Genomic DNA, 27,660 nt, shown 5'->3' on the forward strand with positions numbered 1-27,660 from the left:
ATAAAAAATTTTGATACCTTCAAAACAACATTATTCAATTACATTAAAGAAAATACTTTTTATACAATAGAGGACTACCTCACTGTTTGATGCACTGTCTGTGAGTTTTTCCTATTTTCTTGTGAGCTGTATAATGTTTTTATAAGTTGTAATACTATAATAAGTTTTGACTAGTCTGATAAGTTTTGTACCATTGTGTAAAAAACTTCAATGATGAATAAATTATCTGTATCTGTATTCAAGAAAAACAGGAAAAGCAGGAAAAAGACAATCAGATGCAGCTCCATTTATTGAAAGATTTAAAATCTTCCCAAGTGAGTAAAGGGGAAGTACAGGAGTTTATTCAGGAAGAATTTGAAAAAGTATTTCAGGAAACAAAGACGGGATTAGAAAGAACATTCTATGAGAAGGGTTGGAAAGGAATTTGAAAGAGAGCTTGAGAAACAGCTTGAAGGAGTCGACAAAGAGTTTTAAGAGGTTTCGCAAAGAATCACCGGACCCAAAAAGGATTAATGTGGAAAAATGCAAAGCGGAACCAACATATTTCCCTTCTAGCAGAAGTTTTATTGAAACTCCAACTTTCGATGGCAAATCTTCATGGTCAATTTATCGCAGACAATTTGAGGCCGCTGCGGAAAATAATGGGTGGAGAAATTAGGAGAAAGCAAAGCTCTTATACTGGCACTACGAGGAAAAGTATCCGAAATTCTGCAAAATATTCCAGTGAAGAGGCAGAATGATTGTGAAGCAGTCGTATCAGCTTTGGGGGTCGAATGTGGTAGTGAGCACCTTCCTTCAACAAGTCTACCAAGCTCAACTACAGGTGAGAATTCAAGGTCCATAGGAAAGTTTGCAAGAGGTTGGAGCTGAAGTCGAAAGGTTAGTAAGACTCCCCTAACTAGAAGCAGCGGATAACTTCACCCACTGGATAAGGGTCCATAGTTCCATCGACGGGCTTCGTGACATGAAGCTGTAGCGGTCATTGAGAATGACACGTCAAAAAAATTGAAGCCATCATTTATGCCCTAGAATTTGAAGCTGCTAAAAATGCTTCGCGACACCAAGGAAAAGTTATAGTGAGGGCCGTCAATGAAAAGGAAGATGAAGGAACAGATCAACTCATGGTAGGTCTTGAAGAACTTAGGAAATATTTGATGAATAGAACTGCACCCAAAGCAAGAGGACGGCCTAAATGTTGTAACTGCGGCAGACGACATTTGAAGCCGGAATTACATTATTATGTTGTGGTGTGTTGTGACGCTCTCTGACGTGACGGCGGGTGTGCAGACTATTCTGTTGTGTCGGGGCGCGCTCTGACGTTATTTCGAGTCAATATAGTAGTGGCCTTTGGAGTAAATGCATGCATCTACAATGTTCTCCTTCGATTCGGATAGTGATATTGAAGAAACCTTGCATGTCTGCTAATATAAAGTTTACTTAAAAAGATCTGAGAGGTAGTCGAAGCGAATATCATTTACTAGTGATGAAGAAAGATTTCATCAATATTTCAAGATGTCAAAAAATAAATCATTTTGAGATATTACAATCTGTGGTAGAAAATGATATTGAAAAAATGCGAACCTATATTTTCTAACAAGTTCTATAAATTCGTCCGACATCTTCCCAGGTACAAGAGGAAGACGAAGTCGCCATCAGCTATTTTAGTGAGTCCTTGGAAACGTCCGAAAGAAATGACTGCGTTACTAGAAAAGAACTTTTCGAATTGGTCAAAGCGGTAGATCACTACCAGTCCTTTCTATATGGCCGTAAATTTTTGATCAGGGCAAACCACTCAGCAGTTCGATAGCTCTTCAACTTCAGAACACCAGGAGGATAAATAGCCACGTGGGCTCAAAAAGTTACAAACTTACGATTTTAAAATTCAATATTGGACAGAAAAGAGTCACGGAAACGCACATAGCCTCTCAAGAAGACCATGCCTGACATCCAGATGCAAGTTTTGCCAACACCAGGAGGACAAATATAGCCGGCTACTAGAAGAAGAAGTTTCCACCAGAAACTTCTTTATAGACAGCTATGATAGGAAGATAAGCTCCCCTACCTCCCGCCACTTTGGGTTTCCTCTGACCTGGAGGGTAGTAACCTGTGGGGATGCCTCGTTCCGAGATACGGACAGACAATTTGAGGAATACCTAACCACGAGGTGGTACGGTCGTTAACAGCCTCTGAGGGTGACACTACTTTTCTGGTGTTGCAAGACATCTTCGTAGCGCAGAAGAAAGATCCCGTCTTAAAAACTGTACTAGAATGGATTGCCAAATGGGCTTGGCCGGATTGGCAAGAGATTTTCAAGCACGGCAATAGAACTCACCAATTCCAGATAATCCTTTCAAAGACGTGTATTCCAAGTATCCTTGACTAGCTTCACGATGGTCGCACTGAAAGCCATTTCGGAGTGAATAAACTCTAGCGAGAGTGCGCGAGAGGTACTATTGGGTCAATTTCCGTAGAGACGTGGAAGAGTGATGTAAGCGTTGTGACCTGTGCTCTTCGAGAAAGAGTCCGAAGACAAGGCAAAGAGGAAAGTTGAAGCAGTACCTCAGTGGGTGCTCTTTCGAAAGAATGGCAGTCGACATTCTGGGACCACTTCCTATGACCACATCCGGTAACAAGTATCTTATGGTTGTGACGGACTACTTTTCCAAATGGCCTGAATTAGTAGCCTCACGGAACCATGAGGCTAAAACCGTGGCAGAAGCTCTGTTGCAGAACGTAATTGCCAGACTCGAAGTACCCCAATAACTACACTCGGAGCAGGGCCGTAACTTCGAATCGATTTATGGAAGGAAATGATGACTCTGTTGGGAATAGAGAAAACAAGAACAACTACCCGTGACCCACAATCCGATGAAATGGTCGAGAAGCATAATCGCACCATCAATAACTACCTTTCGATGTTTGTCTCCGAAAACCAAAGAGACTGGGACAAATTGGTTCCTCTTTTTCTGTTAGCATACAGGAGCTCCCCACATGACGCGTCAGGTTACACACCATCCATGTTGTTAATCTATAGGGGAGTGAAACTTCCGATAGATGTATTGTGGGTAGTCCTTTCGATGAATCTCAAGAGGTACCTCTTTCATAGTATGTGAATGACCTGAAGGAGAGACTGGAAATTGTACACGAATTTGCCATATTCAAATTACAGCTGTCCAGCGTCAGGATGAAAATAAGATCTGTCCAAAAGTCTCTGCCAGTGAGCTTCAAGGAGGGTGATGCAGTGTGACTCTACCAACCTCAACGTCGGAAAGGTTTGTTGCACAGACCATGGCAAGAACTTTACTTGGTTACCAAAAATATAAACAATCTGGTGTACATGATCCAATTGACATCCAGAAGCCAGCCTAAAGTTGTCGACATAGAGAGGCTGAGTTCTTACATGGGTCATGACGTCCTCTCTTGGAATGTTGTTTGGGGCGAACATCGGAGAAGAGGGTAGTGTTGTGTATCATGTCCAAAAGAAAATAACCCCGGCCGCCACTGGTAGTCATAAACCAATCGTGACGTAGCTAAGAGCGCGCGAATGTACGATGTTCTTTGCCGCTCCAGAAGCAGCAAGAATAATGCTACCGATTCCGATATAACTTCGGCAAAATTTTCCAGCGTTTCCGATTATGATATTCAAATGTTAGTCACGAGCATATCGACACAGTCAAGTGGAAGATATAAAGCGGTACGCGAAGCGATCTAGTAAGGCGATTAACATTCGAATGATAATTAAAATTTCATTTGAAGTGATTGTTGTATTTAAAGTGAAATAAAGATAATTTTGATTATTCAGTGTAGTTAATTATTTATTGGACAACCCACGGGGAAAAACGTTAAAATATTTATTGTTCATTTGCAGAATTTTATAACGAATATGAAATTGTTGAACCCGGGAACGGCTAATTCGATTTCCAAGAATAAAAAGGGTTGATGAAGAATTGAAACACATTTCAAAAGAGGTTTCTCATTAGTAGAAAGTAACAAACTATGAAAATATCAGAATTGGGAAATTAATATATCTTTCGCCCAATAGTTGTTGAAACGTTTAGTGTTTGTGGCTCATAAGCATTATCTTCCATCAATGAAATTGGAAAGAAAGGAACCAATGAAACTCGCGAATCAAAAGCCACATCTTTTCTCTTTCAAAAAATGTATTTAGCCATCCGAAAAGGAAATGCGGCTACGTTTTTTGGTACTCTTCTCGACTATATAAAATTTGATGAAATTTACATGTTTCCTGAAAATCAACCTTATGAAGAAAAGAGAGGTAATAACTTATCAGTTCATGGAATTAAAACAAAAAATAATGGAAAAAATACTTCATCTCAGCAAAATTCTGAAGTCGTTTTCAAAGATATTTCGAACTCTCCAGTAATTAATTCTCAAGTCAAAACCCTTGAGCTGAATGTGTTGAAAAATGTTTGCAACACCTGTTTCATGAACAGCGTAATCCAATGTTCATTAAACACGAGATGGTTATTGGAATAATCCAAAAAAGATGAATTCCTGAAAGATATCAATACTTGTATTTCTAGTATAGATGGTGCTTTAATCAAAGCGTTCGCAGAAGTCATCAAGGAATCAAGGCGCCCAAAACCTCTTAGAAGGTCTATATAAAGACATTAATATAATTATTGAGAAACCTAAACCGATCTCAATGGAGATTGACGCAAAATTGAGCGACAGCGGAAATGCACAACAGTCATGGCTCACATATTTGAGTATACATAACTCTAAGATTCTGGATAATTTCGTTGGTCAATTGGAATCCACGATGAAGTGCACATACCGTGGACACTCATCCGTAACCTTTGATCCTTTTTGGGATTTGTCTCTCTTCATACCACAGAGTTGAGTTTGTGGCAATGCTTTTCGTTCGCAAAAGTAAAAACTTTGGATCCCAATCAATCTACAAGTTTCTCCGTATTTTAGTAATTCACTCAAAGAGATTCTCTTTGCCGAAAAGATTTAGAGACAAATTGAATTTTGTCATCAAATTTTCTCTAGAAGGATTGGATATAAATAATTTTGCAGCAGGAAATGTAGCTACTTGTCGTTATAACCTATATGCATTTTTGAATCACAGTGGGACTACTTACAGAAAGCATCACACAGCATACTGCAGACATCCATATACTGGCACGTGTCACAAAAACAACGATTCACACATGTCACGAAAATCGTTTGTGAGTCGAAAAGCATACGTCCTCTTTCATGAAAAGGATGGAACGAAATCGCACCTTTGAGGTAACTGAGGAAAAGTTCCTTCTTGCTCCTATACCAATATATTTGATATTTATATTTGTGTGTGTTCAGTTGTATTTATATTGTTTGAATATATGTAGTTATAATGGCTAAAAACATGAAACGTCTTGAAAAAACTAGTTGGTGGCGCCCTCTAATTGACGAGTGATGCAACGCCAATGTCTTCTATATCGAAAAATACTAATAATTATGACCTCAATTGATATCTTCTTCCACTAGGAAGTTAAGAGGGCGAACTATTAACGTCCGCAACATATATTTGTAATGCTATAATATAGCTTATCATTTCCTGATACATCGTTTAAGACAAATATTTTACGTGAAATGTTCCATAACAACATGAATGAAATAATTTTTGCTTTCGAAGAACTGAAAAAAAAAATTCGACGATCTTTCTTATAAAATTTTCTTTTTCGTGGTTAGTGACATAGAAGTGGATAGAATAGAAATGCTGGAAAGAATGAAATAGTCGAGTGAGCCTTCTCACATTTCAGTTATATCTGAATATTTTTCATTGTATTGTTTAAAAAAATATTTCTACATGAAAATATATAATTCAACCTCCTAATCAGATATAATCCCCATCTTTATCATAATATGTATTTCGATTTCTGTAATTTTTTTAGGGAACACTACTTCACTGCAGTATCCTGGATAAGCTCAACTGAAATATCAGTGGTGTGGTTGAATCGACCCCAAAATTTATCTGTGATAACAATATGCTCGAGTCCTAAATGGGATTGCAGAGAGGTATGCTTCATTTCAATATCACCTTCAATATTCAGTGAAATTTCGAATTACTTCAACTTGTTGAGGACCCAGTTTTTTTATTTTGTCGCCAAATTCGTATTTTCAATTAACTGATGATATTTAACTTGAACTGAAAAATTGCAATCCTAGTTAAACAATGAATTTTTTCAGAACCCAACTAGATGATGAATGGAAAGATTAATAGATATAATATAGAATTGCTATCGTACCCAAATAGTCATTAAGTTGTCCTCATTTATGAAATAATAAACTCCAGAATGTTGAAGTAAAACAGTTGCTAGTTCAAGCCTGCTGGGTGATTTCATAATTACTAAATCGAAAGACATCTTGTGACTCCACTATCCGATTTGAACAATATACTATTGAGAATCAATTCAGAAATTACTTGTCTGAAGTGAAACGGACAAGTCAGCTGTGGCAGAACACGCATTCAGTGAAGGAGACTACATAATTTTGTTTGAAAACACAGAACTAATTGCACCCAATCAGGGATACCATAGCCGACTGGTACGGGAGGCAATTGAGATCCACAAACACACGGAGAATTTTAACAGAAAAGAAGAAGCGGTGAAACTCAATCGAATATGGAACCCCATTTTAAGGAATTCGAGAATAACGAACAGAATGACAATAGGCAGCAAGATCGTTAATGTTCCAGGTTCAAGTACAGGTACAAATACAGGTAGAAGTACAGGTACCAATAGAACTGATTACCTGACAAGGAATAAATACGCTTTACGAAGCCTAAAAGCCATGATGGTTAAACCTCTGAAGAAGCTAGCCATTCGCGCCAGCGAAACGTCAGAAAGAAATTCCAAAAATCCACGGCTTTCAAACTCGAAAAACAGTGACACTGAAAACATCAGTCGCGAAAATCTAAACCATTTTGTCGATCTAAATATGTGTTTGATCCCAGTAGAAAATGTTTGATTGTTGAAATTGTAGTTCACTAAATGATTGCGAATTGCAAACCAAGATTATTACAATTCCAGGGGTTTTGATTTTCAAGGTGAAAATGCTCCAATTACAATCTTAATTCGCTTCGTCGAATCTTGACAAGCGTATAAGAACTGATGGATATATTACTTCGAATGGATATTATTTATGAGTGTGAGAACTTTATGGTATAAGAGAGAATATCTTGGACAGCAGAGACCTCTTTATTTAGATGGTGCTGTATATAGGATTTACCCAAGGATATTTTCTATCCTCTCTGAGAAGCGAATGCGACATCTGGAGAACGTCAGTTCAAAATATTTACCTGTTTTCAAAAATGAACAATTTTCACACTACAACCTTTATTCAAAACGTATTTCACTACACTACAAAATAGTGACTATTTATGTTGATAATGGTCACATTTTCTTTATTTCTGAAATGTTCTATGTACTTATGTGATTCGTTTTCAAAAAACTTTGTATATTTTAACATGATGTTCATTCAAAACTATAAACCCTCGTATAATATTAAAGAAGAAATCAATACAAATCATGGAATTATGAAACAACAGAATTAAATTGGCGTTCCGGTCGACTTCATTGATTCCAGTGACGCATTTGCTTTTTCAGCTTCAGGAAAACCTGGAAAAACCTGCAGCGCCACATCATCTGAAGATCTTGATTTACTAATGTCCTCTGTTCCGTAAAACAAAATGTATGGTATCTCCAGAGGCTACAATAAATTCAAGACATTGCCAGAACACTTAGTGACACGACTATCGTCAAATTCAAACCAGTCTATTTCATCTTTGATCAATGCGTAATAATGACCAGATTCAACGCCAGAACCACAGTGAACAATGACTTCATGAAGATTATAATAGTGGTCTGCTAGATTGACGTGTTCATCTATTTCGAACCTTCGTAAGAGTTTGGTGCTTCCGTCAGTGCTTAAGTCATTGCATATTTCCGACGACTTTTCCTGTATAAGATTAGTTTTCATTCTCAAACAAAGATGTGTGTGACATGCATTTTATCCATTTTGGTAGTGTAGTATAAGGCCATTTATATAAAATATCAACTGAACGAATTTCCTTTGAAATGATGCATACAGAACGGCGTGTTTTTTCCAGTTTTGGAACACACCAACATGGATCTTCATGTTTTTTCAGATTCACAACGGTTGTGTATATATTGTATAGGTTCAGTCTTCTGAGGACCACGCACGCACAATAATGATATCAACATCATGTAGATATTCCTTGTGGTTGCTATTCAGTAGGTGATATTCCATGAAGCCTGAAGAATACTTCAAACCATGAATGTTGTTTTCCACATACGCAGTCCATCCTTCTGTGTTTTCACTCATCGCCCTGAATTAGTTACGTATTTCTTAAGCCAACCAATTGCTGACGTCCATTTTCTCCGATTATCATCTCTTATAATGAATAATTGCATTTTATAATTTATTTTGATGCTTTCCTAGACAATTGCCTCGTAAGCATTGTAACCAGGATTTATCTTTGATGTTTATAAACATAAGACATTTGTGTCATTCTAATCTTAGTCTCATTTTGTGGCCAGTTTTCTGTTGGAATAAAATATATAGTAAGATGCGATTAACTTTCATTTGTGTTAAGTTCAAGTAGTCAGTCTTGGGGAATCATATTAACCAAGTCACTTGAATACCCCCTGTGAAAGTATCTATAGAAGAAAGACAAATCTCGAAACTTCTTCGATGTTCCACACAATCAAGGTTGCAAATGATTTTCCTGTTTCTAATCAGATGGATGGCTCTACTCTGGATGGAATCCAGAAGTTTTAGGGTATGCTTAGAGGCGAAGCTCCATTCGTATAAACAATACTCCAGAGAGGGTCTGATTCGAGCTTTATAAAGCATCAAAAGTTGCTGAGATTTGAACAGTTCTCTGGTTCGGAATAATGTTTCAAGCTTTCGAGAATTAACCTTTGCGATTCCAGCGACATGAGTTTGCCAAGATATTGATGTCCATTTTATCCCCCAACAAACTCATCCAAGCAGAAAGCAAAATTTTCTGTCGTGACATTATTATAACCAGTTCGGAGACATTTATCTTTTCTTATTGAGATATGCAATTTCTTGCTGCTGGTAAAGATGTGCATCCGCACACGATGTCCTGGAATCCATATGGAATGACGAGACATGTGCGCGGTCGTCAGCGAAGCTATATATTGGGTTCTTTTTTTTTCCAATAAGTATTTGATATACAATTGAAAGAGGGTTTGAAACAATGTGACTTCCTGGGGAACACTAGCGTTGACGGTAACAGCATTCAAGAGATATCTCTCTTCCTTATTTTTTTTTGTTATGGACTAGACACGCAAAGAATATCCCAGTTTTGCAGATTTGGAAGAATTTTTTAAAGTATTGTCGAGTCTGACCTAGGATTTATGTTGGAATTACTCGAAACTTTCTAATTGTCGAAGAACTCAGACATCTCAAGGGCCACACTTCATCCCAGGCATGAACAAATATTTCGTGTACTAATGATACGATCCACTTGTTAGGTCTTCATTTTCCATTTGCCTGTTAGTTGCTAACTGATAACACCCTTAAAATCTCTCTAACTTCGAGAATAGCGCTTGGCGAATCCCACTTCTTGGACACCTAGATGACTCACCTCTGTTGGTAACTACATAAGAGCGGATCGTAAGGCTCATTTTCCAAAGAAGATAAATGTTCCTTATTATTGTTCATTTGAATCTCAACGGACGCATTGGCATTACAGGAGTAACAGTTCAAAACTATCAACTAGTTACAAAGAAATTTTAGTAAGTTTGGATTGTATTTTTTTAATGTATTGTATTGGAATTCAAAAGAATTCTCCTAGCTACTTTTGAACAAATGTTAACCGATGGTATGCATATTAAAGGGAATATAATTCATACCTTGAATAATAAATCGAGAATATCATTGTGCGAAATTCCTTCGTGTTTATAACATTTATTTTTCGTTGTAAATGAGTTAACTTTTGTAGATTGGTCCTTGAAGTTAGAACTGACAATTCTCGTTACAATTTCTCACGTAATTTTTTCCTTCTTGTTTATTCAATCATCAGTTCATATGTGAGTTCTTTGGATATAAACTAAATAGGGTTAGTTGCTCACAGCTAATCTTCAGACAGCGAGAGGGGTGAGTTATACAACTAATTTATGTTACAAGGGACGCCAACAGATTCAATATTAACCCTATACCGCAACGTGATGACAAGCAGATTCAAACCTATAAATTATCCACGATACAATTATATCCTAATAAAACTCAGAATTTGGCAAATCGGTATATTGACATATTCCTACACAGGGTTTGGCAATGTAAGAAGAAAACCGTAACTAATAAATAATAGGCAACCACGGAGGGGGTCGTGCACGATTGAAAAAACTGGACTGGATGTTTAGGGGAAAGAAAACTACCCCTCCAATGCCCTGCACAACGTGGGGTAGAATCTTATTCTCTATTTAAAACTTTCTGAAGAGAAGTTCGACAGAAAGACATGATATTGGTGAAGTGAAGGTATTGGTATTAAAAAATATAGTTAATTTTCACTCAAAAGAAAGTCCTTAATGCCGCTTTGCGGTAGTCAGCCTCGATTCCAGGGCAGCCACCTGCAATACGGCACTACTGTAATACTCCATCAAGGAAGAGGGTGGAAATATTTTCTCATTTCCTTGTTCCAAATGACTTTTTTCATATAGTAATATTGGATTTTTTCATTTTTAGAGTGAATCATTTGTTAGCTGAGAGCTTGATTATGAATTAAAAATTAGAGGGATCGTATCTTATGAGAATCAAAGTGATAAAAGAAAGATTATGTCTAGGTTGTTAGAAAAATAAAGAGACAATCCGGGAAAAATGATCGATATGACATCAAATATGGTTGATTTTGTAGACGAAAAAATTGTTATTGAAAGTACATTATTATCTAATAATTCTCTCATTAACGGTTTTGAAGACAGTACTAGCGACTTAAGTCAAGGTTGAATCACCTAGGAGGAAAAAATTAAACGAATGGTTTTGCCAGATGCTCCAAATAATTCGAACAATGATATTATAAAGACCATGGCAAAATCATATAAGGATGAAATTTATGCAAATTGTTTGGTATTAGAAAATGACTTACATAAAAAAGCGGTGAAGCAAGAATCAATTAATTTTGACGCATGTAAAAGTACGGTAAATCTTGTTATAAATTTTGTGCTCCCTTTATTTCCTATTCTTCGAGATCTATACCACTTTCAGAATGGGGTGTTCATTTTGATGGGAATTCGAAAAATGTTTATCCCTTTATTGAGCGTGTAAGTGGATTAGCTGAATCAAACAAAGTTGAAAAAAAACTGTCTTTGATTCCGCTGTAAAATTATTCGTTGATGATGTTTATATGGTTTACAGGGGTACAAGCTGAAGTTAAAGATTGGGACTCATTGGTTCCATAGTTAAAAAAAGATATTCTTTCTCTAAACGTGAATCATGATATTTGGGATAAAATTGAATCTTTCAAACATCGAAAAAATGATAAAGTTACAATTTTCATAGCCAATATATTGAATTTATTTAGCAGATTGAGTCGACCTCCTAATGAAGTAATAGAAGTTTATCAGAAATAATATAATTTACGAATATATGAGCCATCAAGTGTTGATTGAAACTGATACAGTAGCCAAATTACAGGATTTGGTTGAAAAGCTAGAAGATGCAAATTCAGTTAGATTGAATGACGGTAATTCTTCCAGAAAAACTCGTGAAACTAGAGAAGTAGTTGTTAATTTCCATCTAGTAAGTCATTTTCGAAGGGTAGAAATAAAAAAAATAAATTCAGAGAGGAAAATCATACGCGGAATGAAATACAACTCTCTCCCAATGAAAAGGCTGATGATAGTGAGGTAGAAAATAACATCCAACTTCCTACTTCAGGTATTAAATCGTATACCACTTCAAAAACTATCACATGCTGAAATTGTGGTGAAAAAAATCATGTTTTCTCATCATGTCTTTTTAAAAGGTGAGTATGTTGTTTCCAATGTGGCAATTCAGGCATCATAGTGTCTTTACAGCCTTTCGATATTTCGATATTGACTACTAAACTCGAATAAAATATAAACCTATATATATATATATATATATATATATATATATTCATATATATATATAAAATCTAGAAAGGTTAATGTAGTCAAGCTGCTGGAATATATATATATATATATATATATATATATATATATATATATATATATATATATATATATATATCGGTTCAATTTGTGAGGTTGCAGTCAATAGCTGGGCTGTTACAAAGAAAACTCTTTGTTATATGTCAAGCTTTCGGTATATTCCACACCTTCGTCAGGACAACTACAATAATAAGATTATATATCTTGTAAAAAATATATAAATATGGAGAACTTACTAACGTGAGAATAAAATATAAAATGGTCCTGACGAAGGTGTGAAATATGCCGAAAGCTTGACATATAACAAAGAGTTTCCTTTGTAACAGCCCAGCTATTGACTGCAACCTCACAAATTGAACCGATTTATAGTTAATCCAGTCACTAATTATTCTGTTATATATATATATATATATATATATATATATATATATATATATATATATATATACATATACATATATATATATATATATATATATATATATATATATATAGATAAAGGAGTTTTTTAATCGAACATAGCACTCAAGGAAATGGCAAACCATAGACACGTGTTTCGGGCTTTTGGCCCATCATCAGTATGGTGCAGCCAAGTGTAAGGATGGGCAACACTTGGTTACCAGAAGAATTAAATACAAATGCACGGAGCCACCAGCAGGAGCCAGCCGCACATTTGTGGTTTCACTTAATGATGGGCCAAAAGCCCGAAACACGTGTCTATGGTTTGCCACTTCCTTGAGTGCTATGTCCGATTAAAAAACTCTTTCATCTATATCAAGACAGTCGATAACCTTCGTATTTATATTATTTCCTGGACCCGGATGTCACGCAGGTAGCTATAGCTGCCTCCGTGGTGATTTTGATAGTTTTCTTGTGAACACAAGATCTATTAAGTTAATATATAATGAAACCACAAATGTGCGGCTGGCTCCTGCTGGTGGTTCCGTTCATTTGTATTTATTTCTTCTGGTAACCAAGTGTTGCCCATCCTTACACTTGGCTGCACCATACTGATGATGGGCCAAAAGCACGAAACACGTGTCTATGGTTTACCACTTCCTTGAGTGCTTCCGATTAAAAAACTCCTTTATCTATATCAAGACACTCGATAACCTACGAATTCATATATATATATATATATATATATATATATATATATATATATATATATATATATATATATATATATATGTTTATCGCGGTCTGTAATTATATATATATATATATATATTTAATTATATACATCTTTCTATCAATAATGCGTCCATCAATTTGCAATTTACATCTGATGCTGCGTCCACCGCACTATTGCGTCCGTATACCGGACGCAGCAGTACAATGTTTCAATTTCCATCTCCTTCCATTGCATTACCTCATATAACGCATTTTTCTGTTGGAGGATTGGTTATCGGAACCACCCCTTTCGTTCGGACCATTTTCCAACAACCAATCAGAAAACATTGCTGCATATTGATATTACATTCGGACGCAGAATTCAAGGAAGTTTGAAAGAAAATGAATATTTTCAGTTGAAAGGAATACCGCCAGAGGCGCTCATAAATATTCGTTTTGGATATTTAAATTTTTATTTAATAATAATGCTGCGTCCATCAATTTGGCAACACTGCAGATTGTCTACGGAAGGCAGTTGTTACTATTTGAATTCACAGGACAACTACAATAATAAGATTATATATCTTGTAAAAAATATATAAATATGGAGAACTTACTAACCTGAGAATAAAATATAAAATGGTCCTGACGAAGGTGTGAAATATACCGAAAGCTTGACATATAACAAAGAGTTTTCTTTGTAACAGCCCAGCTATTGACTGCAACCTCACAAATTGAACCGATTTATAGTTAATCCAGTCACTAATTATTCTGTTATATATATATATTTAGCCACTCTGATAAAACATTCAGCTATGTATTATAATACCGGTCCGTATCTAAAAAAATGAAGTTGATGAAGGAATCTAACGAACGAAACGACTTATCGCAAATTGGGAGTTCCTCTGACTTCTTTATATTAATCGAAACGGATGCGGTAGATCTTGAAAATGGAGTTTGACATTCCTAGTTTATGGTGGATATTTCAAACACAACCACTGATATTCTTGATCTGATAAAGAGATTATTCTGGTTTTCCGAAATAGCAAACTTTTGTACCATTCAAACGACTTTGTAGATCTCATCGTTTCCAAGATAGCAATAGGGGAATAAGCTAAAAGAAGCCGTCAGTAAATACCTATACGAGTACACAAGTTATTTTCGCCTTCTTTTCATTTTTTACAAACAAATGAGCAAAGACGTGTAGCTGAATTACCTCTTGAATACATGATGGACTATCTGTACGCGTAACTGTGAAAGCAATTTATTTGTCTGATCGGTAGCGACCAATCAGTGTCATCAGTGTGAAACTGTTCTTACCGAAACATTTCTCGATAACTCTCCTCCTTCATCTGAAACATTTAATGGAAGGTCAATGTGATTCACCGACTGTATGTTTCAATTGTTATCAAAATTATGTTTCTAGAATGATTTTTTTTCCCTCAGACTCAACGAATAAGTGGAGATAGACGTGGCTGGGTGGATATGGGCGATAGTCCCGTATTTGGTACGGACAGCTCAAACTATATTGCTATCGCTCCTGTTCGAGATGGGCCAGCTGGTCACTTCAGGCATGCGGTTTCAGTTAATATTCCCAAGAAACGTATTATTCCACTCACTCATGGAAAATATGAAGTCACTAAAATACTCACTTGGGATCACTCGAACGATGTCATGTAAGTTTATTTGTCATATTATATCATTAAAGCGATCGAATCAGTTGAAGGAAAGTTCAAACAATAACGATGATTCAATAATAACGAAGGTGCTGGAGGGACACATAGCATTTTAATTTCATAATCGACAATTCGAATCGCCGATTATATATATTGACACTTCAAATTGTCGCTCAACCATTATCCACAGTTTAGAGTACCGAATATCTAAAATCGACTGTTTGAACTATCGATTGAATTATCGATAGTTCGAACCGTTGAAAAAACATAATCATGTTGATCATGTATAATTCAAGCCAGATACCAAAAACAAAGCGGTTGTGATTCAACACCAGACAGTACTATTTCGATCGATCATAGGTTTCATCAGTAGTGGCAGACGCAATGAGCCAGTCATGACAGCCTTCTGCATTCGTCTGTCTAAGATTTCTGCCTTAGTGTGGCAAGGCAGCATGATCTTGGGATTTGGAAATAGATAGGGCATCATTACACCAAAGACTCCATTGTGAACAATATTCGTCAACTGAATTATGAATGGACGCTTCAGTACTTCCTCTTTCATGCTGAGAAAAGGATATGAACTTCTTATGGCTTTACATCCTCCACCTAGTGCCATTCTGTCATGTGAACACTCCAAAATCAAAAGTTTACGGCCTTCCTATTGAGATATATCATTATTATTTCAACAATGAAAGCGGTCAGGCTCCAAACATGAATCTCCAAACTATTCAGAGGATGCGCCAGCACCATTAACTAACGACTACTACTCGTGAACATGGGAGGATTCAAATCGATTTTCAATTATTGGAACAGGCACACTTGAAGATCGATTTCGAGCTATTTGATGTCTCTTCAGTGCAAGTTAGTGTTCTACATCAACACGAAGTCAAAGATTTCCCATAACTAAGAATCAATTTTTTTAGCTTGGAACAAAGCTGAAGCGAATGATGAGCAACATATCTGTCATTGCTCCCTCTGCCTGAAGACGAGGTACAAGTACTTACCAACCACATATCCCAATGGCACATATCCTCGTATAAGAAAATAAATTTCACCTATTGTAAGTGGGCATACTTCAAGACTGACAAATCATCTAAAGGAAAAATTCCTTAAGGCCAGTCTTCTTACCTATACTGTAGGTAAATGGACTGACACCTATCAGAAAACAACTACTTCTCTGGTTCATACCACAAAGAGCGTTGGATTATATCAGACAGGGATCAGTGCAGGACTTTTAACAGAAGAAATTCCTGCATATACTTTTGGCATCACAACTGCCGGAATCGGTTTTCAATTATTGAAACGGGTATACTTGCAAACCGGTTTGAGGCTATTTGGCTGCTCGTCAGTAGTGTCCTACATCAACACGAAGTCGATGATTTCTCATAACTGAAAATCAAATCCTTTCACAGTATCATACCCAAACGAGAAGTAACATATCTCATCGCCCCTCTGTTTGTAGACCAGGTACTAACCAACCGCGTATCAGTTAAGTCTAGTAGTGCATTTATGATTTAGTCTAGCAACACTGATGAGATTTTTGGCGGCTCTGGTTTCAAATAAACATATTCGATAGTTTGAACCGTCGATAACAGGTAATCGACAGTTTTTACAATTGTTTTTTCACTGTTCAGATACTCTGTTCTATATGACTTATCTGCTCGATTCTGACAAATGAGTAAAATCGAAATTCGAAAAAAACGTGTAGATACCCATTATTTTCACAAGTTTTACTCTTTGTTGTTAGTTGGGTGCGACAGACTGACCGAGTCAGGGATTTTTCATCGTCTTCTCAAATCAATACAAATACACTTCTCCCTTTGAGAACTCACGTGGGGCTGCACAACTGATTCAGAGGCTTTTTTGTTCATAGTGATGGTTTTATCTATCATCCAAATTATATGTAGAAAACATGCATCAAACAGAGGGCTGCTCCGTTTCTGGACATTTTGTTTTTGAGAATCCACCTTCAGATATTTTCCAAGTAACTACATTACTTTTCTGCCAGAGGATACCTCTCCCCAACTGGAAGGCTCGATAGTACATGAACATGAAGGTTTTGAATTGATTCGATAACACATATTCAAAGAAAACAAGTCCAAACCACTAACATCAAAATATTTGCTTGATGATCCATGAATATATCAATACTCTTGAAGACATTCCAAGGATTCGATTTTTGGGGCACCTTATATTATTTTTGAAAGGAAAAGCAAAACCATCGATTTGGCAGCTCATTTTTCATAACTAAGTGTTATGGGTACCTATTCCAACATAATGACCCAAATTATAAAATAGTAAACTCTCAACTTTTTGAAATGTTACGTCGTCCTTAAATTATTTTGAATTATGGCAAATATTTTGGTTCTATGGTCGTGTGCAGTTACTAAAATTCAATGGAGTAAGTCTCCTCATGTATCTCGTAGATCAATGGCTTGAATGGATGAAGTTAAAATTCTGACGCGTCCCATATAATTAAAAATTGAATAATTATCAAAGAAAAAAATTTCAGAAACGTTATGATATCTTTCATCTAGTATTATTCTTATCACATCTCAAAATTCAGTGTTGAAATTTATTTGATATCAATTGGATATTTTTCAGATATTTTTTAGGGATTCCAGAAGCAAAACCTGGTCAATTGCACTTATATCGAGTAACATCCGTACCTCCTCGTACTGGAGCAACTTTACCACCTCCAGTATGTATTACTTGTGTTAAGGAACCTACTCTCACATCAACGTCACTAATATCTTTTGATGAGGACATATACAGGATTAAAACGACCAACTGGGATGAAGGCGATGATGATATCGCGATGACAACGCCTCCTAGTAAAAGAAAACGAAAAAAACACATGGTTAACACTAACGAGTCTCCATGTTTATATCATAATGCCATCTTCAGTCCGAATTCAGCTTATTATATTTTGGAATGCCTAGGTCCAGGAGTACCTTCAAGTAGTTTGTTCAAAGCTGTCATGCTAGGACCAAAACTGCTATTAACCCTTCAAAACAATACAGAATTGAGAGAGCGAGTGGCAAATATGGCTATGCCCCAAATCAAAACATTTCCTGTACAAATTTCTGGAGGGTAAGTTCAGAATTTCATCATGAGTTTGAAAACGTATCATGATTCTGGTTCCCAGATATATTTTTAGTGTAATTATTCATTATTAAGATTGAACGCTTTTCACAATTTCCTTCACTTTTATATTTCAGTTCTGCAGTTTTTCATTTTTTTTTCAACTGAGGGCAAATATTATATATAGACATAATAATAGTTATACAAAGAATTAAACTGTTGAGAAAGAAATCTGTTTTTTCGTTAATCAGCTGTCGCCCCTATACGAGCGACAACTCTCAGAAGTTGAGAAACTTGTGCGAGATAAGGACTAATGAGGTCTTACCTTTCAACGTGTGATTCCTAACACGGAAGGTCACATACACTCCATTAACTAAACACCCTTCATCCTGGCCATTTGTGGATCATCTGTTGTATCTAAAAAAATCATAAGGTACATTGAACCTTATGGTAAGGTAGCTTAAACAAATTACCGAGTGATTTATTTCTTTTCGTCACATAGTCGATCTTATTAATTTCATTGGGAAAATCTGAAATATTTTATTTCTGACTCTACCTACAGTTTAGTGTAGGATTTTCAATTTTTATAACGTTTAAAAAACCGCGATATATACAGGCTGATTCACGGTGGATGGCACATTAGACGTTTCTGGTGAACCAGACAACGGATCACTTTGAAAATTTAATGGAGGGCATATTCGGACATTCTCTAGCTAACTAAAATATTTTCGACAATGCGGTGTTGCCGCTTCTATTAGAAAGCAGTAGCAACTTTGATTTTTCAAATGGAACACTCTGTATATAATATTAATTTTGGAATCTCCAACAATTGCCCGACAACTTTTTTTGATATTTCCCTATACCTATCTGTTACCGTTTTCGAAATAAAAATTAATTTCAATTTTTTTCTTCGAAAATCATGACTTCTAAAAATGCCGATATCTTTTAGTTAAGAAGTACTATGATATCGAAATTTGGTTTGGAGTTAGGTGATACTTGGACACTTCCCACACGTCAGCCTAATCTCCGTTACTTCAATACAGGGTGGTAAAAAAAATACAGTTTTTTCGTTTGCTTGAAAAAGTTGCTGAAATTTGATTATTTTAAATGGAACACCCTGTATATTATTGAAAATTCGGAAAGCTGCTGGAATTTGCTTTCTTTCTATGTATATCATACCTATACCTAACTAGTCAAGTTTCGGACTTATGAACATTTATTTGTGAAAATGTCCCTTCAGAATGGTATTTCCATTCGGTATTTGGTAAGCAGGCCATGATTACTATTTGACAGTAGCGTTGTGACATTCTCCTAATAATATCGACATTTTCGTCACTTCAGAAGGTGCAAATACCTTCAAAACGATGGAACAAAACTATTCAAACGAAGTTCTTATGAATTTGTTTATTATTTTTGGACAGTGTGACAAAATTATCAGCAGAACATGTAGAAAGTTCAATGAAATGTATCCGAATCTACCGCCAATGTACCTCAAGAAATTTATACGAATTCAGAACGATTTCAATTCATTTGGATCAACTTTAAAAGCACCAAGAAACTTGAAATTGGAAATATTGATATGAATAATTATAAAAAAGTAAAACAATCATGTGGAATATTTCAAAATATGTTCGAATCGCTGGCCGTTCACTTCCAAGCACTTTAAAATGCGGGTGTTGACTGCTTTCGTGGTGGCAGATCTGATTTCATTGGGATCCAAATCTTCAAATGTTTGGGCAATCCTTTCTAACAATTCATCTCTCGAACGCACGGGTATTTTGTAAACTTTTTCTTTAAACATTCCCCACAAATAAAAATCTAATGGATTAAGATCGGGTGATCTCGCTGGCCAATTCCATGGTCCCAAGCGCCTCATCCATCGATCGTCAAATAGTCTATCCAGTTCTGCGCTTACTTCTCTTGTGCGATGTGCAGGAGCTCCGTCTAGTTGGTACCAACAGTTTCGATAATCTTCGAGTGGCAGATTATCCACGAAACTGTCTACAGTATTCTCCAAAATATTCAGGTAGCTTCTGGATGTTAATGACTCCTCGTATATCACGTACCTCAATTTGTTGTCCATCAACATGCAGAAGACATTAAAACTAAATTTTTCTTGAAATCCGGCTTCTTTTGTAACGTGAGGATTTTCACTGGACCAATAATGACGATTTTTTCTATTGAAAATCCCTTCTCTCGAAAATTTCGATTCATCAGTCCAAATAATTTTATTTAAAAAAAAGTGGATCTTCTTGAATGCGTGTCAACAATATTTCACAAAATTCTACTCTCTGTTGAGGATCTTGAGGCTTCATTGCTTGAATTTTGGTGAATTTATAATCATGCATTTTATGTCTTCGCAAGATTCTTTGAACCGATGAATATTTTATACCCAAATCTTCTTCAGCACTTCTTATCGATGACTCGGGAAATGCGTGAAAATATGCTAAGACATTAATCTGGTTGTCTTCGAAAGTTACGGCTCGAGGCAAGTTTCTTGGTGCTTTTAATGTTGATCCAAATGCATTGAAATTGTTTTGAATTCGTATAAATTTCTTGAGGTTCATTGGCGGTAGATTCGGATACATTTCATTGAACTTTCTACATGTTCTGCTGATAATTTTGTCACACTGTCCAAAAATAATAAACAAATTCATAAGAACTTCGTTTGAATAGTTTTGTTCCATCGTTTTGAAGGTATTTGCAACTTCTGAAGTGACGAAAATGTCGATATTATTAGGAGAATGTCACAACGCTACTGTCAAATAGTAATCATGGCCTGCTTACCAAATACCGAATGGAAATACCATTCTGACGGGACATTTTAACAAATAAATGTTCATAAGTCCGAAACTTGACTAGTTAGGTATAGGTATGATATACATAGAAAGAAAGCAAATTCCAGCAGCTTTCCGAATTTTCAATAATATACAGGGTGTTCCATTTAAAATAATCAAATTTCAGCAACTTTTTCAAGCAAACGAAAAAACTGTATTTTTTTACCACCCTGTATTGAAGATTAGGCTGACGTGTGGGAAGTGTCCAAGTATCACCTAACTCCAAACCAAATTTCGATATCATAGTACTTCTTAACTAAAAGATATCGGCATTTTTAGAAGTCATTATTTTCGAAGAAAAAAATTGAAATTAATTTTTATTTCGAAAACGGTAACAGATAGGTATAGGGAAATATCAAGAAAAGTTGTCGGGCAATTGTTGGAGATTCCAAAAATAATATTATATACAGAGTGTTCCATTTTAAAAATCAAAGTTGCTACTGCTTTCTAATAGAAGCGGCAACACCGCATTGTCGAAAATATTTTAGTTGGCTAGAGAATGTCCGAATATGCCCTTCATTAAATTTTCAAAGTGATCCGTTGTCTGGTTCACCAGAAACGTCTAATGTGCCATCCACCGTGAATCAGCCTGTATGCATAAGATTTCTTTAACAGAAACAACAAGTGCCTCCTATATTTAACTTCAATAGAGTACCCACAGTCAAATCAAACAATTGATGTGAGGCTAGATTCGACTATTCAATCCTTACTTCACTGAGTTGATTTAGTAGAGGACCAAATATAACTACTTTTGTTTTTTTTTCAGTGGAAACAAGCCCTGTGTGACTTGTTTCATAGAGAACACGATAAAAGAAATATTTCATAGACTGAGTGTGAGATTTGAGACTTTTTTATATTATTTTTTATATAATATTTACAATCCGAATATTTTTGTTAAAGTGATGGAGCCTAGCTGGAGTTACATTGGCGTTCTATTTTTTGAGTCGTATCGCTGGCTAAGATTCTACTATGCTCTACCCTCCTATTCTGGAGGTATTTATGAAGTGATCAATTCACTCGGGAAAACTCTGGTCGAATACCCATCTCTTTTATCGTTGGTAGAATTTTTCTTCAGAAAACTGTCTGTGTGTTTGGTTCCTGTACATCCATGACCCAATATCCCATATCCACGTTCGTTCACGAAATTATCCATGAAGATGATAGTTCCTTGAGTTCCATGTTCCATTGTCAAATGAATTTTTGGGTTAAGGGAGTTTGGATATGATAGAAATTCGTTGTTTTTTTCACCGTCCTTCTATACCACGAATTTGCCATTGAAGTAACGCGGTCAACAATATGTTTCATAGTCGCCTATACTTTCTTCACTAACAACACGCTGGATATTGAATTTTATCCGACAGAAATTTATACAATATACCGTTTCTTCCTCATTTGGGGCTTTGTTCACGAGATGGTGCTGTTACTAGTTGATTATCTATCTCTTAGAAGACACAGCTGTTTGGGTTGGATCTTTTCTGGAGTACTTTGAAGTAATACCTCGAAACCGGTCTGAAGGTGATCTGACCGGAAAAGTATCTGTTCCTGGGCTTTCATTTACCAGAACCTACTGTGTAGGTACATTGATATATCTCCTCGATATAGTCTCCAGACTTATTTTAATATCTTAAATTTTTTATAAAGTATACCGAGTCTTGATTAAATTAATATATTTTTCTGTGAGCAACTGTAGTAGGATAATTAATTTGGCCTGCTCATAAGTTGGCGTCTTCTGTATGTACCAAAATTCGTTTTCACATCGACGACTCTGACTATTCCATCTTTCCCTGGCTTGGTATCGATTTTGCCAAGTGGCGAACTGTTTCAAGGTAGTTTATTATCAAATATTACAACATCATTCACCTGTAGAACTGGTTTGATTTTCTGAAACCATTTCGTTATCTCTTTGGTCAAGTAGTTTCATCCATCTTTTTTTCTGCAAATATCCACATGCCTTCCACAATACTCTGAGGATCAATGAAAAAATGACTCTTGACTGTCAGAAGAATCATAATGAGTGGTCGCTGTTGGATATCTATTTCGTTTCACATAATATAATATATCAGACTTTCGGTCCTGGTGTTCTTTCCCGAAAAGTTATTCTCAAGATGAAAAGAGAAATGAAAAGTTCTATGTTTTTTACCACTTTCATTTGTAACTAACGTTACTGTAGTTTCGTCCTATATGGACATTTTCAAACTTAAACAATAAACTTAAAAAATAAATTTTCAAACTTTAACAATAAAATAAAAGTTTATTGTTTAAGTTTGAAAACGTCCATTTTGGACGAAACTGCAGTAACGTTAATTACAAATAAAAGTGGTAAAAAACAGAAATTTTTATTTCTTTCTTTCTTCTACCACGTAGTAACGGCTACATCCATCAATTTATTCTCAAGGATTCCTCAACAGATCACCATTCTCTACCATGCTCTCCCCATACAAGGACTTCTTGGTGAAATAAATTTTCATTCTATTTCTAAATGGACATATTCTTGAATTGAAGGAGTTATATTTTTAGGAGTGATTAATTTTTGATGATTGCATGATCTACACATCCATGTACAGAGTTACTTCCTTCCTTTCTTTGGAAGGCTCCCTCATCCTTCTTTTTTTCTGTATCAAGATGGAGTAGTAGAAAGACATATTCTTCTTTCATCAATTTTCCATCCTTTGTTCTTGCTCGTTGAATTCTGCACCAGAAGCATCTGTTTCACTTGGTTTAATGCTAACTTTATACCTCGATAAAGATGTATTGGAAGTCTTAGTAAGAAGTCTTAGGAAGAAGTGAGGATACTTTCCGCCCAAAATTACAGGTCTTCTTTGACTTCATCGACTAAAACTGAAGATTTGTTAGGTTTTCAAAATCACTACCTCGAATATCTGTAAAATGGTTTAGTGAACCCTCAATAGATTTCATAATGAGGAAGGGGACGTCTATTGAATTTTACATAGATGATAGATAGTTCATTAACATTACAACAAAAACATTTCTGGGAAAAACAGTTTTTGGCTTTCTACTACTCCATCTTGATGCAAAAGGAAAAGTGGGAATTTTTCAAAGAAGGAAGGAAGCAATCAATTTCAAAAGTAGTAACTGTATACATAGATGTGTAGATCATGCAAAGAAGTAACTTTCTTTCAGTTTGTCTCTGAAAGTTACTGAAAGTTACTGAAAGTTGCTGAAGAGTGTTTCCCTGAACGGCGGAAACGCTCAGCTGACTTTGTATTTCTCATTGCAGCCTCTTCAGGGTACCCATCAATGGTTGCTTTCTCGCAGCTATAATACTTCGTCACGTAGTCAATGTACTTGGAGAGAATTGTCGAAAAAATTTCTTTCGACTGCCAAACAACTCTATGAAGAAGCCACCCACCATCAATCACAATAGCACTCTCTGTCAAGTTGGGTTCTGGAATCACTGGTTCAAACAAATCGTACAAAACCGATTTCCTTGTTTTTCTCATCCCTGTTTCATCGAATAGAGAGAGTGGGTATGGGGCCAGCTCGTATTGGAAGTAGCTTTCAATTTCTTTGTCACTTTTCTTCAGGAAATGTATTCGTCTGAATATGGTGTCAGGAGATACTTTGTCGTGAACAGTTATTTTGGAATTGACGACTTTGAGCGGAATAACTCTATTTTTCCTCTGGAACTTTACATTCTTGAAATTGATGCCTGGTCTATTAGTTATTGTAGTGAGACTCGCAGTTCCTTTCTCGAATGCATCATGACAGTTAATAGTTTTGTCCCCAATTACGCCAGTGCTTATTGACATAATGAACTGCCCGTTAGGGAAGGGATCGTGGGCCAAGAACCACTGAAGTAGGAGAGCAACGTCTGCCTCGTCCCTCCTCACCCTTGTCATTCGGGCATCAACGTGCTGTTCTGTTGTGTTATATTCCACACCACAAAATTCTTCCAACTGTAGTGTAAGCTCCATGACCGTAGGTATTGTGGCCAGCCATGTGACCAGATTACTGTCCGTTATGCCACGTCCATGTGAGAGACCGCCTTGAGATTTCATGGACCTCATTACGACCTGCTCTATCGTTTGATCTGTCCAAACGCCAGACCAAAATTTGTCAGACCTCCTGATGGTGAAGAAACTTTGGTTGACAAAACGATCATATTCATCTGGCGGGAGAACTTTGTTCAAATTAAGCATGTCCTGAAGGTATAGTTGACAGGATTTTGCATACAAAAAATGACCGCTAGCATGTAAGTAAGGCAACATTTGCTGCACAGTATGTAGATGTAGGAACCAGTCGCCGCTCCTCTCAGCTTCAATGAACCGTTTGACAATGGTCACCAAATGGAAATACTGAACCCACAGTTTTGCAGTGGGTCCCCTGAGTTCGAGTTCACACAGTTTCTCATAAAAACTATCCATCACGTTATTTAATAATGATTTATCAAGTTGTTCAGGAAAAAGTGGACTTCCAACCCCATTCAAAACATTTAATACTGATTGCTCCTGATCATCACTTACGTGTAGCATGTTGAGTACCAATTTCGCTAGTGTCAGGTGAAGTAATATATGCCCCCTCACTGCTCTCGAATAGGCATGCCCTGTCAAAATCTTTTCTGTTGATGCTCTAGCATATATGGTGCTAAGGACATCCTGCAGCCCACTACCGTCCATTATGTATCCAATTGCCCCCAGAAATGACATCAACAGATGGAAGCCACCTAGGCGCACGATCACTGATGATAGGGAAGAGTCACGACTGCTGGAAGCTACGATTTCTCTTGCTTTGTAATACAACGGCTGGTCAAACGTCACGAAACAGCCTTTCTGATTATTCCCTAACCGTTCAACTGCATTTAGGAGAACAGAATATAATGTGTCCATGTTTGCTGGAGGAGCATTGAGGAATGGAAGAATCAGCGTACGAGATCTTTGATATGAGCGATGTGATGTTACTGTCTCCATAAAACCATTCCATCCCAGAATGTTTAAGTGCTCCTTCCATTTTCCAAAAATCCACAAAAAGTCAGTAGGCGAGATTCTCACAGCTCTCACTGGACTTTTCTCGTTGATGTCAATCAAAGCAATGGATTCCAAACCATCACTGGTTTTTTGAAAGGTGGTTAAGGGAATGGTACCACTTGCTGCAATATCCTTGGCTGTAGGAACGTTTTGCAACCTCGCAATTCTTGCCTCTGAACGGGCAGAAGTTACTGGCGTTATGCACTGCAGCCCGCCAACAGCGTGAAATGTGTTGGCTCCATCAAGCGTATCAACGTTAACATCAGCATTATCAAATACGAATTGGCTGAACGAATCTTGAAGCACAACTTTGGGAGCTTCTTGTATGCTGGATGACTGAAACAGCCTTACTTCTTTATAAGAACAAGAAAAACCAAGGCTCGATAGCATTACCACCAGATCTTTGGACCCATACTTCTTATGAAAAGTCACGCCAACAGTAAGAAGAAGAGGAGAAATGAAGGACCTTGGTCTAGTGGCATGAATTATTGAGTGAGCGATAGCAATTATTTTTTTTGTACCCTCAACATGCAATTTGGGTTCTGGATTCTTTGGCTTTGGATTAATAATTCCATTCAGAAGGACTCCGAGTGTTTTTGGAATGTCTTTCTCAATGTCTTTCAGAAATTCATCCACTTTTGGGTATGTATCTGTGGTATAAATCACTGACCTGATATCTTCTCGGATGATGGCAGCAGCAGCTTGCACAATACGCCTACGCTCTTTTTTCTCGTTAGACTCCTTGGCCTGGTACCAACTATCAGTAATTATTTTGTATCCAGTGTTACGAAAACATATAACACCTTGCTTAGTTCCTCCTCCACTCGTGAGTATGATATCCTCTCCGTACTTTCTTATCAGCCTGGTTTTTAACGCTGCGTAAGTTGGGATGTAGCCTTGGAAATTTTTAAAAATTTCTGTTAATGTGAATTGGCATTGATCTTCATTGTCTTCAATATATTTGCAAACATAATCAAATGCCTGGGACACATTGTCATCTTCAGGTCGGCCTCGTGGATAATCGGTTGTAGTCGACCTTTTTTTCAAAAACGTTTTACCACAAGAGGCGTGGTACCTTGCCTCTGCTGCAACAAGATCATGTTCTAGACTAATCCTCCGTAGCACTTGTTCATCCTGTCTCACTTCAGCTGCACGTACGAGGGAATCTTTGAACTGGCTTCTTGCTTTCTCTGTCTATGAATTCCTGTGACGCATCACCTCCACAAATAACACATTTATTCTTAAAATCGAACTCTGAGACCCGTTGTGCGCGGCTGGATGTTGATTGCCCTTGAGTTTTTTCTGTTTTGAATATACTTTCCTGCACCTTTCATGAACTGTGACTTGTTTTAGGTGTTGAAATAGAAGGTGCTTGTCATCCTTATTTAATTTGCTTAATTTGATAAATCTTTCTATTCCACGCTCACGCACTGTGGTACAAGCCTCCAAAGATAGAGCTCTGTCACAAATGAAACAATTTTCACTCATTTTGAATAGTTTTTGTAAAAGTACAATAACTACAAACACTGTTCCGTTATAATTATAACGATAAAAAAAACTGTATTTAACGCGCAAGGAATCACCGAACTGTGTACACTTTGGAAGTTAAAATACTACTGAGAATTAAGAACCTAGGACAACAACCCCTCCACACTTTAAACACAATAGGCAGGCCGAAAGGGTAGGTCCCTCAGGTAGAAGAATCACCCCAGCCCGACGTAATGCTACGTCCCTTCTCAACTCACAAAAATTTCCATTACATTTTTTTCTCCTA

General features: G+C 36.6%; 1 protein-coding gene across 2 annotated transcripts in view; it reads left to right on the forward strand.

Moving 5' to 3' along the window:
• Positions 1-27,660, forward strand: part of Dpp10 (Dipeptidyl peptidase 10) — a 264,426-nt gene that overhangs the window by 192,580 nt on the left and 44,186 nt on the right. For both annotated transcript variants that reach the window (XM_074185976.1, XM_074185977.1), the window contains 3 exons: positions 5,901-6,024; positions 14,751-14,980; positions 17,585-18,073. In XM_074185976.1, the coding sequence (XP_074042077.1) occupies positions 5,901-6,024; positions 14,751-14,980; positions 17,585-18,073 (843 nt within the window). The remainder of the gene's footprint in view (positions 1-5,900; positions 6,025-14,750; positions 14,981-17,584; positions 18,074-27,660) is intronic.

Source organism: Leptinotarsa decemlineata, unplaced genomic scaffold (assembly GCF_025532065.1).
Source record: "Leptinotarsa decemlineata unplaced genomic scaffold, Ldec_3_MD MMD2_tig00078422_RagTag_RagTag, whole genome shotgun sequence".
In the NCBI taxonomy this organism is placed as follows: domain Eukaryota; kingdom Metazoa; phylum Arthropoda; class Insecta; order Coleoptera; family Chrysomelidae; genus Leptinotarsa; species Leptinotarsa decemlineata.